This window comes from Vulpes lagopus, chromosome 7 (assembly GCF_018345385.1).
Source record: "Vulpes lagopus strain Blue_001 chromosome 7, ASM1834538v1, whole genome shotgun sequence".
NCBI classification, from domain to species: Eukaryota; Metazoa; Chordata; class Mammalia; order Carnivora; family Canidae; genus Vulpes; species Vulpes lagopus.
In genome coordinates this window covers 82,805,993-82,823,329 of record NC_054830.1, presented here as the reverse complement: position 1 = coordinate 82,823,329, position 17,337 = coordinate 82,805,993, and the positions used below count along the sequence as shown (strand labels likewise).

Sequence of the window (17,337 nt, the reverse complement as noted above, 5' to 3'; positions counted from 1 at the left end):
TTTTTTCCTAATATAAATGGTCAAACAGCTGGCATCTCACTTTTACCCCATTGTCTTTCCCCCCTTTCTTACTCCCGAGATAATGATTTCATGTCCAGAAATATAGCAGCTATCTAATGTGCATGAGTACAAAGGACACACACACACACATACGCGGTAGGTGACATGGAAAATTAGCAGCCTGATTCCCGATCTACTCAATTGAATGAGTGAGAAATGTGGGAGGCAACCATGACTCCTACTACCATCTTACTTCCTTTCATCCAAGACACTTGACTGTATCCTTAAATATCCTTCAAATTCACTTTCTTTTAGCCACTCCTAGTCTCTGCATTGTTAGGACCATATCATGCCTCACTCGGCTGACTGAACAGTCCTCCTAGGTCACCCTGCTTCCACTTTTCCCCTGCAACCTGTCCTCTAATCCGTCACCACGTAAAAAAAAAAAAAAAGGAATACTTTTGTGTTGAGCACTGCATGACCCTCCCAGTCAAGGCCCTTCCTTCACGCTAGCTGGTGTCGCAAAGTTGCAGGGATGGGGATCCGGGTCAGAGAACCCTCCTTTGACCTAGCCGGGCTGGCTGGCTCCACCGCGGTACTGGATGGAGTAGGACCCTGTCTCCAAGGCCACCCCCTCCTGGGTCTGGAGCTGGAAGACCAGGGGGAAGGGCTCTGTTGATTCCTCCAAAGTCTCGAGCAAGACCTGACACCCACTGCTCACCCCTTTCTCAGCCTGGGCGCCCGTCCTGTGGGCTCTGGGGGCGCAGCCCTCTGCCGCTGGAGCGGTTCTGCGCACGGCTGCCGCCCAGCGCCCGCGCCTAGAGCGGTCCGCCCGCAGCGGGACCCTGGAGCGGTGCAGCCCCTGGAGCCCCGAGAGCCTGGAGGTTGAGAGCCTCGAGATCAGAGGAATCCCGGGAGCTCTGCTGTCAGTCGGGCCGGATCACCTAGATTTGCAACTGGAGAAAGGTCCAGGTCCCCGAGCCACATCTCCAGCTAGCACTTCTGGCCCAGGCCGCCTCGTGGGCAAACCGACTCGAGTTCTGCCCCGCGGCCAGCGGCAGCCTCGCTCCCCCAGACCCTCCCCAGGCACGCAAGTGGTTGCAGCCGTCCTGCTGTGCTGTGCTGTGCCCTCGTGGGCAGCGGCGGAACGAACCCCCGGCTGCTCCAAGCACCCCGAGGGGACCCTGGGCACCGTCTTCTGACCGGGTGGCTCTCCCCGGGGTCTGAACCCCTCGCGCCCCCGCGCGTCCTTCCTTGTTCCTGAGCCGGCTCTGAACGTGATGTAACGAGGCCAGACTCGCGCGGGGCTTTCCTTCCCTCTTTCCCAGACTAAGTCCTGCCTCCCTCCGGCGCCAGGCTGTGCTGCTACTCCGCTCCCAGAGCTCTGGAGACCGACGGGCACTGTCGAGAAGGACGCGCTCCCACGTCCCACCTCCTGGATGCAGAGTCAGTGGGCAAAGCCAGGCTTTCCTTCCAGAAACAAGGCAGAGAGCCGAGGGGACAGCTGTTGCGGAGGTTTCTAAGGAGACTCGGACTGGCTTCTTTCCCTGCTCCTGGGAGACGGCAGGAAACCTCAGGTATCTACCTTAGTGCCCCCAGTTGGTGGATGTTTATATGAAAGAGACAGAGGCAGTAAGAGAGAGACAGAGACAGAGAAACAGAGGAAGAAATAGAGACCCAGAGACCATGATTGTCAGACGAGTGGAGAGAGACAAGTAAGAGAGTTGGTGGGTGGGTGGGAAATTGACTTGGGTTTTCTTTTTTTTTTTTTCTTTCTTATTTTTTTTTAACCCACTGTGGTTTTGCCTCTGACAGAAGAGAGAACCACTGCTCTCTAACCAGCAAGCAGCCCCCAACCTGGATGGAGTGAAAGATGCGGCCTGATGACATAAACCCGAGGACTGGGCTGGTGGTGGCTCTGGTCAGTGTCTTTCTGGTCTTTGGCTTCATGTTCACCGTCTCTGGGATGAAAGGAGAGACTCTGGGAAACATCCCCCTCCTGGCCATCGGGCCAGCTATCTGCCTACCAGGCATCGCAGCCATTGCCCTGGCCAGGAAAACTGAGGGATGCACCAAGTGGCCTGAAAATGAGCTGCTATGGGTCCGCAAGTTGCCCTGCTTCCGGAAATCCAAGGACAAGGAGGTGGTGGAACTGCTGAGGACCCCTTCAGACCTGGAGTCAGGCAAGGGAAGCTCAGATGAGCTGGCTAAGAAGGTGGGCCTCAGGGGGAAGCCTCCCTGCCAGGGGCAGACAGAGGTGCCTGTGGCCAGTTCCATCACCACCCCTACACGCCCGGAAGGAGAATGCCAGAGCCTGGTCCAGAGTGGGCATCAGGAGGAGACATCTAGATACCTGGATGGCTACTGTCCCTCAGGCAGTTCCCTTGCCTACAGTGCCTTGGATGCCAAGTGCTCAGCCTGGGACCGATCTGAGTGCCCTGAGCCTGAGGACAGCATCTTCTTTGTGCCCCAGGACAGTATCATCGTTTGCTCCTACAAGCAGAACAGTCCCTATGACAGATACTGTTGTTACATCAATCAGAGCCAAGGCAGGTGGGACCACGAGACAATAGTCTAAGCTTTGCATACAAGAGTCGCTGTGTTGATAGAAAACGTGACTTCCAGGGGAAGGAAATTGCCCTGCTCCAACAGCCTTCAAACTGTTAGAAATTGACTTGGTATGTGGTGGGTTTGCAAACCTCGGGTGCCTGAGAGCCATGTAAATAGGCATGTTGGGGACACATTTTAGGGAAGGGTGATGAGGGTTAAGGACACTGTAAGAGGCAGTGGGTAGGAGAGGAAGCAGTTCTAATTGCTTTTTAATAATTAAACCATACTGGATGTTTTGTAAAATGACCCAGAAAGTGCTAAAATCAAGATAAATCTAGAGTGGGCTACAGATATCGGCCATGAAATGATACATAGACTTGCCATAGGGAAACTGAGCTGCTTTAAGTCTCAATAAATTGAAAGACAAAACAAGTTAGTGCTTCATTATGTGAAAAGATTTTTATCTAGTGAAAGCTTTTCATATTTATTTGCTGAAAGAAGAAAAGTCAAGATAGAAAAGCTACTCCATCCTAGGTGGGATGGTTTTTGGAGAAAGGTTAGTTAAAGGCAGTTGAATTATCTAATTGAGTTTTATGATATTACTCTCTGACAAAATCAGAGATTTCAAATAAAATAAAATAAGTGTGACCAGCTAGGTAAAAAACTAACATTTTTAGATGGCTATGTAACTTCTTAAACTCATTTAAATTGATTTACTGGGTCTTTATCTTAAGTGTTTTTTAATATATACTATCATTCATGTATAATTTCCTCATCAGGTGCAAAATGACTTGATGTAATATTTTCATAGATTAGAATTTGTGTTTATCAAGTCAAAATGGGTTTTACATATGTATTCAAGTGTTTTTACATTTCTGGGAGTTGTGGTCATAACTATCCCTATATGTCTTTTAAAGTCTGAAAACTATGAAGTCAATACATTAGTCTTGAACTTTATGCAGAATTTACATAAAATGCAATGGTTAAATTAATGGAAGTGTCATTATTTTTACATTTATTCAACATTCCCAAAGACTATAAATGCCAATGAAACTATAAATGCCAATGAAACGAGTTAATCTACTAGATTTAACTAAAACTCAGTTTTTATTAAGCTCACCTAATCAGTGAGTGTTGCATGACAAAAGTCTGTTTTATTTCATAATTAATTTTTTTGCTGCTGAAGGAAAAAGGCACAATGGGATCCTAAAATGTATTTTCTGTTTAACTTCCTTAACTGTAATAGATAAGAGGGCAATTAGCCAGAATGCCATTTGAGAAATATTGAAAAGAAATGTTGAATTATATAGAGAAATCATGGTATATTTTTCATCTTGAAGATCAGAATATTTTGCATTCTTCACAGAATGACGATTTATTTTTAATGATCATATAGTTTCAGCCACTTTCTCCCAAAGGGGAAACTGAGGACAAAAATTCTAGTCATACCCCTTTTGTATATTTTGGGTCCAATTCTGCAAGTCTTTAAGTGCAGCAATCATTCAGTCTTAAGAGTCATGCCCTTAAAAATCACAATTTCCAAATCAATATCAAAAGAGTATGATTTTTTTTAGTAGGGCTTAAATGTCAGAAAATAAGATGTGTGATCCTGGGCAAATTTTATTTTCTTGTACCTTAGTTCTCACTCCTCAGAAATCAGGGAGGAGTGGGATGGACTTATACTAGAGTATGTCTATCGTTCATTCCTAGTTTGAATATTCTATGGCATCATGTCAAAGACACTTTAGATAATGCCAGGGAATGAGTTACAGCAAAATGCATGCCAGAGTTATGCAATTCATGATAAAAATTATGTGACATGGATTGAATTCTTACTACTACTCAAAAGAATTTTGTAGATGTATGAAAGTAGATTGGTTTTATTACCAAATATTATTTATTCAACAAATACATTTCTGAAAATAAAATGAAGATGTTAATTAAGAATAGTTTTTTATGTTACTATAACCCCCAAATAATTCAATACATACTTTTGCAGTAAATGTAATTTACTTTGGATTTGGCATGGAGGGAAAATAGTTTCCTAAAATCACAATACCTCTTAATAATTCTAGGGCATTTTGAAAGATGAAAATCATGTTTCAATGAAGGTGAAAATTAATGGCTAACTCTCTCCAGAATAAAACTTCTAATTTGAAGGGAAAAAACCCTTTCTAATCTGTTCTAATCTGTTTGCCATTTGTAGACATCTTCAGGGATGAAGAGATAGCAAGATATCAGAGAGGGATATTCACAGAAACTCAGCAAATCCTATACAAGGTCTGAAAAGAGATGTTTGTAGTGTTAGGTATGGTATAAGGTGTAAAAAAGTTACTTTTTTATATCTTTTAGATCATCTCAAACCCCTTGATATCACACACACACATACACACACACACACATACTCCAATGTCCAAGTCCTAAGTCAATTACTAGTTTAGAAATCTAAGATATTTGATCACACTTTCAAGCTTATTTCAGAAGAAACTTAACTTCAGTCTTCTTCTTCCATCCACCTACTTAAAATACTTAAACTATCTAAATATGTTCTAGAGGGAATTTTCTGCAGTGCTAAAATAATGGTTTGCAAATGTGGACTGGGTGACTTAACTTTGATCAGAAAGAATAAAATGTGTGATTGTGTGTGTGAATTTTTAAACATCATATATTAAGTAACCCCCTCCTAATATAAAGGAAGGTAGCCTAGTGCCCCAAATCAACACTTGTTAAGTACTATTCAGAGGAAACAGCCATTCTGTTGAACAGAAGTGGAAGAGAAGGAAAACAAGGTGACAAAAGTGAGCTTGTTAGAGGAAAACAGCAGCTCACTCTAGTCAACAGTTTTAGCAAATTGTTGATATTAATATAATAGACACGGGGGATCCCTGGGTGGCGCAGCGGTTTGGTGCCTGCCTTTAGCCCAGGGCGTGATCCTGGAGACTCGGGATCGAGTCCCACATCGGGCTCCCGGTGCATGGAGCCTGCTTCTCCCTCTGCCTATGTCTCTGCCTCTCTCTCTCTCTCTCTCTCTCTCTCTCTCTGTATAACTATCATAAATAAATAAATAAATTATTAAAAAATATATATATAATAGACATGAAGACTATTCCCTGTATCCTTTAAGGGTTTTCAGACAGACATAAATTAAAGTGGGTACTAGTTATTTTTTAACTTGCTGTTAATCCAGAGTCATTTCAACTTGGTTTTAAATAGGCATTTTATTTTTGAAATTATTTCTATTGATTTTTTCTTGTTCAATATTCCTATTTATTATGCTCATGGGTTCTTTTTTTCAAACTGTTCCTTGATTTTATTTTTGGGTTTTTTGTTTTTGTTTTTGTTTTTGTTTTGTTTTGTTTTATTTCTTGATTTCAAAGTGTGGATTTAGCCAAGATACCAAAGCTGGAGCATTTTTAGACAACTGTTTCAAGATTTAGTTTCTATTACGATCACGGTAAACAAAATCCAGATATAGTTAAGTGCAGAATCTCTTCCAAACCCTACTAATAATCTCCTTTGGAAATGTTTTCAATACTATGGATCTTAATATCCACTGTGCTGGCACATGTAGTTAAGGAAGATTCATTCTTTTGAATGCTTTTCCCTTTTGTAATATCCAACCTCTATTTATTACTCTCTCTCCTCTGCACCTATAGCATCACTTACTCAGTGAATTCATTGTTACTATTACTTTATAACATTAAAGAAATTTTTTTTTGAAAATCCACAGGGCCACTATCCTAATGGAACTACTATATTTCAACTTTAGCATATTATCCTCCAGGATTCCCCCAAATGTTCTTAAATATTAAAATTGTGTGTTTTTCTTTTCTCTTTTATTTATATGCCAAGTATGTTTTCATGTTTCTATGCAGTGTTCCTGATTACCATTTAACAATTGTGTAATATGCCATTTTCAAAAGGTACCATAATTTAACATGCTATTCCTTATTGCTAGCCAGATGACATATTTTATGGATGGTTTTGTATGTTTTTTTCTATTGTTGGTAACACAGCTACATTATTTGTCATTCGCCCAAAGAGATGACCATTTACAATCGAAAAGCTGTCTCCTTATGGATGAGAGTAAGGGGACAGAAATGTGTAAATGAATCAAACCCTTGACATTGTTGGTTTTCTCTTGACTCATGGGCAAAACATAGAGTAAGAGCCAAAATAATGCTTCTACAAAAAGGTCCCCCCTTTGGGACCAGAGCCAGTATTTTTAAGAATGAGATGGAGCCCATATTTTTAAGAGTAAGATGAAACATTTCCTCAGTTAAGATACCACTAGTGTATATCTCAAAATCAGTTTACAGAGGTGTCAATTTTCAAAAGCATAAGGTTGAACAAGAAAAATGGAAACCAGATGTAGACAATAATTACTTTGTAACATTTCAAAAGCATTTTATTAAAGTATCTCACCATTTATTTTATAATATATTTAATATGTATGTATACTGTTACCTAGAACTGGAATTTCAGGAACTCAACAGACTCTACCCATGAGTTTTCTGTTTCTTCCTCAATGGAAAAAATGAATTGAAGATGGAGTTATAGACAAATGCTTGGCTCAACCAGATATCTCAATAAAGGACTGAATTTCATTCAGCCTCTTCTTGTCCACATAACATGAAATCATGTAAACACCACTGAGTCATGTCTCTGATTTCTCACCACCTACCACAGTCTCCTCATCCCATGAACAACCCACAGAAAGAAGTTTATACATGACGCTGTCCAGAAACTCACAAATAGGTAGACATTGATATCAGATATCCACAATCTTTTGCAAATTATTCCTGGGTCTGACCCTTCTTAGAGGTCCTTTCTTTGTGTTTCTCTTTATTCCTCCCCCTGATTGCTTGTTACAGCTTGCAGACCTAGTATCCTCAATAACAGCACAAAGCTTTACTTGCTTTATCCATAACAAGGTACAGTGTTGCAGAATGGATCTGTTACAAAACAGGACATAAAGCTATGAAAACATCTCTTGTGCTGCTCTTTGATAAATCTATCCCAAGAAAGTTAAATATAACAAATATCTTGGCAATTAATCACTTTCTTACTCTTTATGGTAATAAATTATTATATATGAGACAACTCCTCAGTCCGAGATCAGACCACATTTGTTTAGAAAAAATATGCTTTTGAACATCAACTGCCTGTAATTTAACAAGAAAAGTATGGACATACCTTCTCTGTAAGTGATTAGACCATCAGACCAACTCAAAAAGGTCGGCCTGCCCCTGTGCTCTTCCACCCCACCTCCCATCCTCTACAGCAGCTTCTTGACTGTGTCCTGATTGTGCTCTGGAGCTGACCACCTGAGTCTTCGTGCAATCATTTTCTCTGCCTCAAATGTCCACCCTATCTTCATCCCCCTGCTGTGCAAGACCCTAACATCATGAGAGGCAGCTACCACATCTTCCACAGTCTTTTAGATTTTCTCACTTAGAACTAATATTTCTACTATCCTCTAGTCTGACAACACTTCCACCATTATCATTGCACATATTAGCTGAGTATCTGTCTGTCTCTATAGCTACAGTGTGAGTTCTTTGAGAGCAGGGGCCACATTTTATTCATCTTTCCACACCACCCTCTCCACACACATTTTACCCTGCTCACTGAAAACTCTAAATTGTACCACTTGGGTCACTCTCACAACCTTCCTTCTTCCTCTTTCTCGCAGGAAAAAAATATCTATCTTTTTGATTTGAACTAAATTAAATTGAATATCGTCAGCAAAAGCGTGGTCTAAAATAGGCTTCTGTGGGTTGGGACCCTAATTTTTATTTAGCATATTGTTTCTTTGGGGAAACCACATATTACATAACAAGGATAAGAAAGAAAGAAACCATTCCAGAGTATTTTCTCCTCCCTCCATGAGTGACCTAACTCCTACTCCCTGCCTCCCTTCATGAGTCAGTGACCGTACTACACATGCAACAAGAACTGATGGTTCTGGAAGAACTTGACAATCAATCTTTTGAATTCCTAACTTAATGGTTTGCAAATGTGGACTGGGGTGACTTAACTTTGATCAGAAAGAATAAAATGTGTGATTGTGTGTGTGAATTTTTTAAACATCATATATTAAGTACCCCCCCTCCTAATATAAAGGAAGGTAGCCTAGTGCCCCAAATCAACACTTGTTAAGTACTATTCAGAGGAAACAGCCATTCTGTTGAACAGAAGTGGAAGAGAAGGAAAACAAGGTGACAAAAGTGAGCTTGTTAGAGGAACAACAGCAGCTCACTCTAGTCAACAGTTTTAGCAAATTGTTGATATTAATATAATAGACACGGGGGATCCCTGGGTGGCGCAGCGGTTTGGTGCCTGCCTTTAGCCCAGGGCGTGCTCCTGGAGACTCGGGATCGAGTCCCACATCGGGCTCCCGGTGCATGGAGCCTGCTTCTCCCTCTGCCTATGTCTCTGCCTCTCTCTCTCTCTCTCTCTCTCTCTCTCTCTGTATAACTATCATAAATAAATAAATAAATTATTAAAAAATATATATATAATAGACATGAAGACTATTCCCTGTATCCTTTAAGGGTTTTCAGACAGACATAAATTAAAGTGGGTACTAGTTATTTTTTAACTTGCTGTTAATCCAGAGTCATTTCAACTTGGTTTTAAATAGGCATTTTATTTTTGAAATTATTTCTATTGATTTTTTCTTGTTCAATATTCCTATTTATTATGCTCATGGGTTCTTTTTTTCAAACTGTTCCTTGATTTTATTTTTGGGTTTTTTGTTTTTGTTTTTGTTTTTGTTTTGTTTTGTTTTATTTCTTGATTTCAAAGTGTGGATTTAGCCAAGATACCAAAGCTGGAGCATTTTTAGACAACTGTTTCAAGATTTAGTTTCTATTACGATCACGGTAAACAAAATCCAGATATAGTTAAGTGCAGAATCTCTTCCAAACCCTACTAATAATCTCCTTTGGAAATGTTTTCAATACTATGGATCTTAATATCCACTGTGCTGGCACATGTAGTTAAGGAAGATTCATTCTTTTGAATGCTTTTCCCTTTTGTAATATCCAACCTCTATTTATTACTCTCTCTCCTCTGCACCTATAGCATCACTTACTCAGTGAATTCATTGTTACTATTACTTTATAACATTAAAGAAATTTTTTTTTGAAAATCCACAGGGCCACTATCCTAATGGAACTACTATATTTCAACTTTAGCATATTATCCTCCAGGATTCCCCCAAATGTTCTTAAATATTAAAATTGTGTGTTTTTCTTTTCTCTTTTATTTATATGCCAAGTATGTTTTCATGTTTCTATGCAGTGTTCCTGATTACCATTTAACAATTGTGTAATATGCCATTTTCAAAAGGTACCATAATTTAACATGCTATTCCTTATTGCTAGCCAGATGACATATTTTATGGATGGTTTTGTATGTTTTTTTCTATTGTTGGTAACACAGCTACATTATTTGTCATTCGCCCAAAGAGATGACCATTTACAATCGAAAAGCTGTCTCCTTATGGATGAGAGTAAGGGGACAGAAATGTGTAAATGAATCAAACCCTTGACATTGTTGGTTTTCTCTTGACTCATGGGCAAAACATAGAGTAAGAGCCAAAATAATGCTTCTACAAAAAGGTCCCCCCTTTGGGACCAGAGCCAGTATTTTTAAGAATGAGATGGAGCCCATATTTTTAAGAGTAAGATGAAACATTTCCTCAGTTAAGATACCACTAGTGTATATCTCAAAATCAGTTTACAGAGGTGTCAATTTTCAAAAGCATAAGGTTGAACAAGAAAAATGGAAACCAGATGTAGACAATAATTACTTTGTAACATTTCAAAAGCATTTTATTAAAGTATCTCACCATTTATTTTATAATATATTTAATATGTATGTATACTGTTACCTAGAACTGGAATTTCAGGAACTCAACAGACTCTACCCATGAGTTTTCTGTTTCTTCCTCAATGGAAAAAATGAATTGAAGATGGAGTTATAGACAAATGCTTGGCTCAACCAGATATCTCAATAAAGGACTGAATTTCATTCAGCCTCTTCTTGTCCACATAACATGAAATCATGTAAACACCACTGAGTCATGTCTCTGATTTCTCACCACCTACCACAGTCTCCTCATCCCATGAACAACCCACAGAAAGAAGTTTATACATGACGCTGTCCAGAAACTCACAAATAGGTAGACATTGATATCAGATATCCACAATCTTTTGCAAATTATTCCTGGGTCTGACCCTTCTTAGAGGTCCTTTCTTTGTGTTTCTCTTTATTCCTCCCCCTGATTGCTTGTTACAGCTTGCAGACCTAGTATCCTCAATAACAGCACAAAGCTTTACTTGCTTTATCCATAACAAGGTACAGTGTTGCAGAATGGATCTGTTACAAAACAGGACATAAAGCTATGAAAACATCTCTTGTGCTGCTCTTTGATAAATCTATCCCAAGAAAGTTAAATATAACAAATATCTTGGCAATTAATCACTTTCTTACTCTTTATGGTAATAAATTATTATATATGAGACAACTCCTCAGTCCGAGATCAGACCACATTTGTTTAGAAAAAATATGCTTTTGAACATCAACTGCCTGTAATTTAACAAGAAAAGTATGGACATACCTTCTCTGTAAGTGATTAGACCATCAGACCAACTCAAAAAGGTCGGCCTGCCCCTGTGCTCTTCCACCCCACCTCCCATCCTCTACAGCAGCTTCTTGACTGTGTCCTGATTGTGCTCTGGAGCTGACCACCTGAGTCTTCGTGCAATCATTTTCTCTGCCTCAAATGTCCACCCTATCTTCATCCCCCTGCTGTGCAAGACCCTAACATCATGAGAGGCAGCTACCACATCTTCCACAGTCTTTTAGATTTTCTCACTTAGAACTAATATTTCTACTATCCTCTAGTCTGACAACACTTCCACCATTATCATTGCACATATTAGCTGAGTATCTGTCTGTCTCTATAGCTACAGTGTGAGTTCTTTGAGAGCAGGGGCCACATTTTATTCATCTTTCCACACCACCCTCTCCACACACATTTTACCCTGCTCACTGAAAACTCTAAATTGTACCACTTGGGTCACTCTCACAACCTTCCTTCTTCCTCTTTCTCGCAGGAAAAAAATATCTATCTTTTTGATTTGAACTAAATTAAATTGAATATCGTCAGCAAAAGCGTGGTCTAAAATAGGCTTCTGTGGGTTGGGACCCTAATTTTTATTTAGCATATTGTTTCTTTGGGGAAACCACATATTACATAACAAGGATAAGAAAGAAAGAAACCATTCCAGAGTATTTTCTCCTCCCTCCATGAGTGACCTAACTCCTACTCCCTGCCTCCCTTCATGAGTCAGTGACCGTACTACACATGCAACAAGAACTGATGGTTCTGGAAGAACTTGACAATCAATCTTTTGAATTCCTAACTGGAAAGAAGGTAAATTAATGTACTCAGGTTAATCCTGTAAATCGGTCAACAGAATATAATCTGCTAGCCTGGTTATTGTCCTTATATTGTGCTTCTACCCAATAATCCTTAACAGGACTTTCCAGGCCACCTGGGTATTACCTCAGGACCCTCTCAGGGGGTTGAGTTGCAGACCCCCAACCCCCACTCCTCAGTGAAGCTTTTCTTCTCAACAAAGTCTGTGAGATACTCAGAGACTGGTTTGGGGTTCAGAAAAGGCTCTGGCTTGTTCTAGAACAAGATGATGGCATTGCTCAGCAATTCTCCTGAGTAGCATTTGAGGCCAGTCTGAATAAACTTCAGACTCATGTAACTGGTCCTGTAAATTTCCAAACTATCTGACTGAGTGAAAGTGGCACTTGGTTTGAGTAACTCTTTTTCTTAAGCATGGTAATTAGAAGGTGTTCTCCTTCAGCAATAGCAAGAAGGACCTCATTTGAGTATGGGTGGGGAAGGGTACAGCAAAGGGAAAAGAATGTGTCCATATGGAATTGTCAGTACAGGGAGAAGAGCCAACAATCCCTCATTAAGTCACTGTTGTGGTATCCTCCCCTGACATCACCACTTCTTGTCCCAAACTTAGCACCAAATGCTAGAAAATGGACTGAGAGGATAAACCAAACAGAAAAATGTTTTAAAACAAAGGGTTGCAGAAGGGGAGGTAGGTAGGGGTATGGGATAACTAGGTGACAGGCATTAAGGAGGGCACTTGATGACATGAGCACTGGGTGTTATACCATATGCTGGCAAATTGAATTTAAATTAAAAAACTGGGATGCCTGGGTGGCTCAGAAGTTGGGCACCTGCCTTTGGCTCCGGTCGTTATCCCAAGGATCCAGGATAGAGTACTGCATCAGGCTCCCTGCGAGGAACCTGCTTCTCCCTCTACCTATGTCTCTGCCTCTCTTTCTCTCTCTCAGTCTGTGTCTCTCATGAATAAATAAATAAATCTTTTTAAAAAATAAATAATTAAAAAACAAAAGAATAAAAGGAAAATGCTAGAGAATTTTGATAAATTTTTTAAATGATTAAGAAAAGAAATAAACACAATTTAAAACATATTCTAGGGGATCCCTGGATGGCTCAGCAGTTTGGCGCCTGCCTCCAGCCCAGGACGTGGTCCCGGAGTCCTGGGATTGAGTCCCATGTCGGGCTCCCGGCATGGAGCTTGCTTCTCCCTCTGCCTGAGTCTCTGCCTCTCTCTCTGTCTCTCTGTCTCTCTGTCTCTCTCTCTCTCTCTCTCTATCTCTGTGTGTGTGTGTGTTTGTCATAAATAAATAAAATCTTTTTTAAAAAAACATATTCTAATAAGGGCAGAATTTAGCTAAAAATATCCTGCTAGACAGAGTCAAAAGGAATATAAAACAGCATCCAATAAATAAGATCAAACTGGTTTAAAAATTATTCAATAGACTAAAAAGTACAATAAAAAATAGAAAGTTAAAGGAGTAAAAGTGAATACTATTAGCTAAAGTATTCAAAATTAAATCATTTTAAATGCATAAATTCAACAAAAATGTGCTTGAAAAAACAAGGTGTGAGATAGGAGCAGCATTACTAAGGCCAAGACTATGAGCCCATCTACATATGCCTGGCAGAGGCAAGGACAGAAAAGGAATGGAGCTGGGCTGAGTTCTCCTCCCTGGAGGGTCCCCCAAAGCAGGCTCTTACCCTCAGGTAGCAAAAATACAGAGCCCAGAACAGTTGTTCCCCCACAAGCCTGAGATCCCTCCAAAGCTCACCTCTCACCCTCCTATGTTAGAATAGAGGCCAGCAGCAAAAATGTTGAAGGGCGATGTGCAATCATGGCCTTACCGAGGTCCTAAAACAAGAGAATGATATTGATGCTTTTGTCAGACTTGCGGGGCTCTGTCCTCTTCATCCCCCTTTCCAAAAACAGCCTAGCATCTATTCCTTCACTCAACAAGTCCTAGTTAAGCGGTGCATATGTGCTAGGTATTGTGCTGGCCTAAGATGTCACAGTGAACAGATCAGACCAGGCTCCCATCTTCATGGAGCTCACAGCCTAGCAGGGGGATGCTGATGGGTAAAACAATGTTGTCAATGGCTAAGGTGAGGATATTACAGCAGAACTTGGCAGGAACACCTAGTCCTCACCTCGTTGGGGAAGGGTGCTGAGCAGGAAAAGTGTCTAAAAGGGATCAACCAATTCCATCGTGTATAGGGGTAGAAGGGAGAGTTTCCCCACACATAGAAATAGTTCTCCAATACCAGCTAGGCATTCCACAACTCAACTCAATTCTGACACCATCTACCTGGTGATACCATCAGATTCCACAAAGACTCAGTCCTTCAAGACTGCCCCCTCCCACTTCAGATGCCAGCTGCAAGTCCAGGTTGTCACCTGTGTTTCTAACAGGCTACATATTAAAGGTTCTAGGGGCACCTGGGTGGCTCAGTCAGTTAAGTGCTTGCCTTTGACTCAGGTCATGATCCTGGAGTCCTGAGATCTAGCCCTGAGTTGGGCTCCCTGCTTGTCAGGGAATCTGCTTCTCCTTCACCCTATTCCTCTCCCCCTCACTAGTGCTCTCTCTCTCTCAAATAAATAAAATCTTTAAAATAAATAAATAAAAGTTCCAACAACCCTCTCTTCAGCTTTGATTAATTTGCTAGAGTGACTTATGGAACTCAGAGAAACATTTTACTCACTAGATTACTGGTTTATTATAAAAGGATATAACTCAGGAACAGCCTGATGGAAGAGATGCACAGAGCAAGATATGGAAAAAGGACACAGAGCTTCCATATCCTTCAGATCACACCACTCTTATTGAATTTCCACCTGTTCACCAATCCAGAAATTCTCCCGGTCCATCCTTGCAGGGTTTTTATGGAGGCTTCATCACAGAGATACGATTGATTAAATGATTGGCCATTGGTGACTGACTCAATTGCCAGCCCCTCTAAATAAATACATAAATCGAAAGAAAGAAAGAAAGAAAGAAAGAAAGAAAGAAAGAAAGAAAGAAAGAAAGAAAGAAAGAAAGAAAGAAAAGAAAAGAAAAGAAAAGAAAAGAAAAGAAAAGAAAAAAAAAGAAAAGACCCAATCCTCTAATAACAAAATGGATTCCCCTGGTAACCAGCTCCCATCTGGTGACCGAGGGGCTTTACAAAAGTCACTTGGTTGACATAATAAAAGATACCTTTATGGTGGTCAGCATTTAAAAAATTTCTACAATTTTAGGAGCTCAATGCAAAAAACTGGACAAAGACCAAATATGCATTCCTTGATATAAATCAATATCACAGTCATGGGGGAAAAGGTCTGATATGACCTAAAAACTGCATAGGAAGTGGCTGACTAAAGAGGGGAGAAAGAGTGTTCCAAGCCAAGAAAACAGTGTTTATGAAGGCCAAGAAGGAAGAGAAAGCATGGCACATGTTTATTTGGAGAAATGCAAAAAAAAAAAAAAAATCAGAGAGCTGGAGAGGAGGCCAGGTAGGGAAGGGCCAGCCAATAGCTTAGGCTTCCCCCATCCCACACACTTTGTTTAGGCTTTGCTACACAGAAAAAGACCTGACCAGCCTGCTTATCTCCAGCACAACTGTGAGGAAGGAAGATTAGACTCATCCTGACTAAGGTTTACAAGTTTAACCAAATTCTACTTTAAGAAGAATTGATTCATAAGCAACTGTTTGATTTGGTTGCATTTCTGGGGCAAGGTTCCTTTCACTTGGAGACAAATAACTAATCAAACTAAGCAGTCCACCTTTCAAACATTTGTTTTGCTGAAATAACTTGGAGCTCTTAAATGAAAATAACTGATATAAACAGCTTCTAAAATCACCATCTCTGTGATACTTATAATTATTACAGACAATTTGACATATGGGAAAACTTTTTCCCATCATGGGGTACCCAACCATGGTCGTGACATTAACCAGACTTACATCTCTACAGTCAACATTTTCTGTGTTTCAAAATGTCCCTAATTTCTTCCTTACAGATGCCTGGAACTCAGATCCCTTGTACAGACACATCTACCCCTGCACAGATATATCTATCATTCTCAAAGCGTCCCATGTATGTTAGTTCCTTGATAGATGAATATTTGTTACACAATAAAAGGTTTTAATACTCAAATAAGTTTAGGAATTGCTAGGTTAAATCAAGATAAACATTTTTGACAGTCTGTATCCCCAACACTCAGAACAGGACCCAGCACAAAGTGGGCACCAAATAAGTTCTTGTTGAATTAGTGAGTGTAGAATTCCATAAAGCCATTTATTCACATGCTCTGTGACATATAAGAAGGTAACTGAGTGTGCAGCATTCCATGGGGCTTCCCTTAGGACTAGCTTTGAAAAATCTTGCCCTAATCTCTAAATCTATAAGCATTAATCTTGATAAAGAAGACAAATAACCAGAAATCAAAGTGAAGAGTCAAAGGAAAGAGGGTGAAATTACATAGTCCCTAGAATTACCCTCACTTTCTTGGACCTTGCCGTTCATCTAAGAGCAATCTTCTAACAGCAGGGAGAATTTGGGTGATCAGGGTAAAGATGTATATGCCAGACATATTTTGCCACCAGATACTAATTTCTCACATGTCCAGTTTGGCTCAAAAAAGATTGCCACATCAGAAATTAAATTGGTCCTAGATACCAAAATTGGTAAGGAGTGTTTATAAGAGTTCTAGAAAGCTTTATGATGCAGAAGTAATGTGTTATGGAAGCAGAAACCCATGGGAAATGGGAACCTATGTCTTTCCTAGTCCCATTCCCATAAAACCAGCATTCTGTCTCATCCAAGACCTGAAAAAATATCATCAAGGTAGTTCAGTGGTTCTCATCAGATCTAGCATACATCAGATCCACCTATAGGGCCTGTTAAAATACAGATTGCTGGAACTCACCCCCAGAGTTTCTGACTTAATGGAATTTACATTTCTGTGAAACTCTCAGGTGATCTCAATGGTGCCAGTTCTTTGCTTCCTCATCGCTACATGTACTTTCAATTGGTTTTATAGCCACAAGTCTGGTATAGACTCATGGGTCCAACCATGCAGTAGGATCTGGATTTAATAACTGATACATAATAGGCACTCAGTAAAAAATTTGATTAAATTAATAAATAATTATTTGTCTAATCCCTAAGATCCTCAGAGTGGGATCTACTTTAAGAATATGTACCCCATTTCCCCTGATGAAACTGGAGTCCAGTCCTTTATCCTAACTTGTTCAACTGGGATCATGACCCTCTCTCCCTACCTCCAGACCTTACAGGGACTGTGTGTCCAAAACCAGATATTTTGACCAGTGACAAAGGATACGACAGAGCCCAAGTG

The 17,337-nt window shown here is 40.3% G+C and overlaps 1 protein-coding gene across 2 annotated transcripts; it reads left to right on the top strand.

Moving 5' to 3' along the window:
• Positions 1-653: 653 nt before the first annotated feature.
• Positions 654-3,576, top strand: TMEM215 (transmembrane protein 215). Of its 2 annotated transcripts, none has more exons than XM_041762884.1 (2): positions 654-1,577; positions 1,816-3,576. In XM_041762884.1, the coding sequence occupies exon 2, from the start codon at positions 1,874-1,876 to the stop codon at positions 2,576-2,578; it is 705 nt and encodes a 234-aa protein (XP_041618818.1). In that variant the 5' UTR covers positions 654-1,577; positions 1,816-1,873; the 3' UTR covers positions 2,579-3,576. The 2 variants fall into 2 exon arrangements, with proteins under 2 accessions (XP_041618818.1, XP_041618819.1); XM_041762885.1 differs by lacking the exon at positions 654-1,577 and adding an exon at positions 1,660-1,715.
• Positions 3,577-17,337: the final 13,761 nt, after the last annotated feature.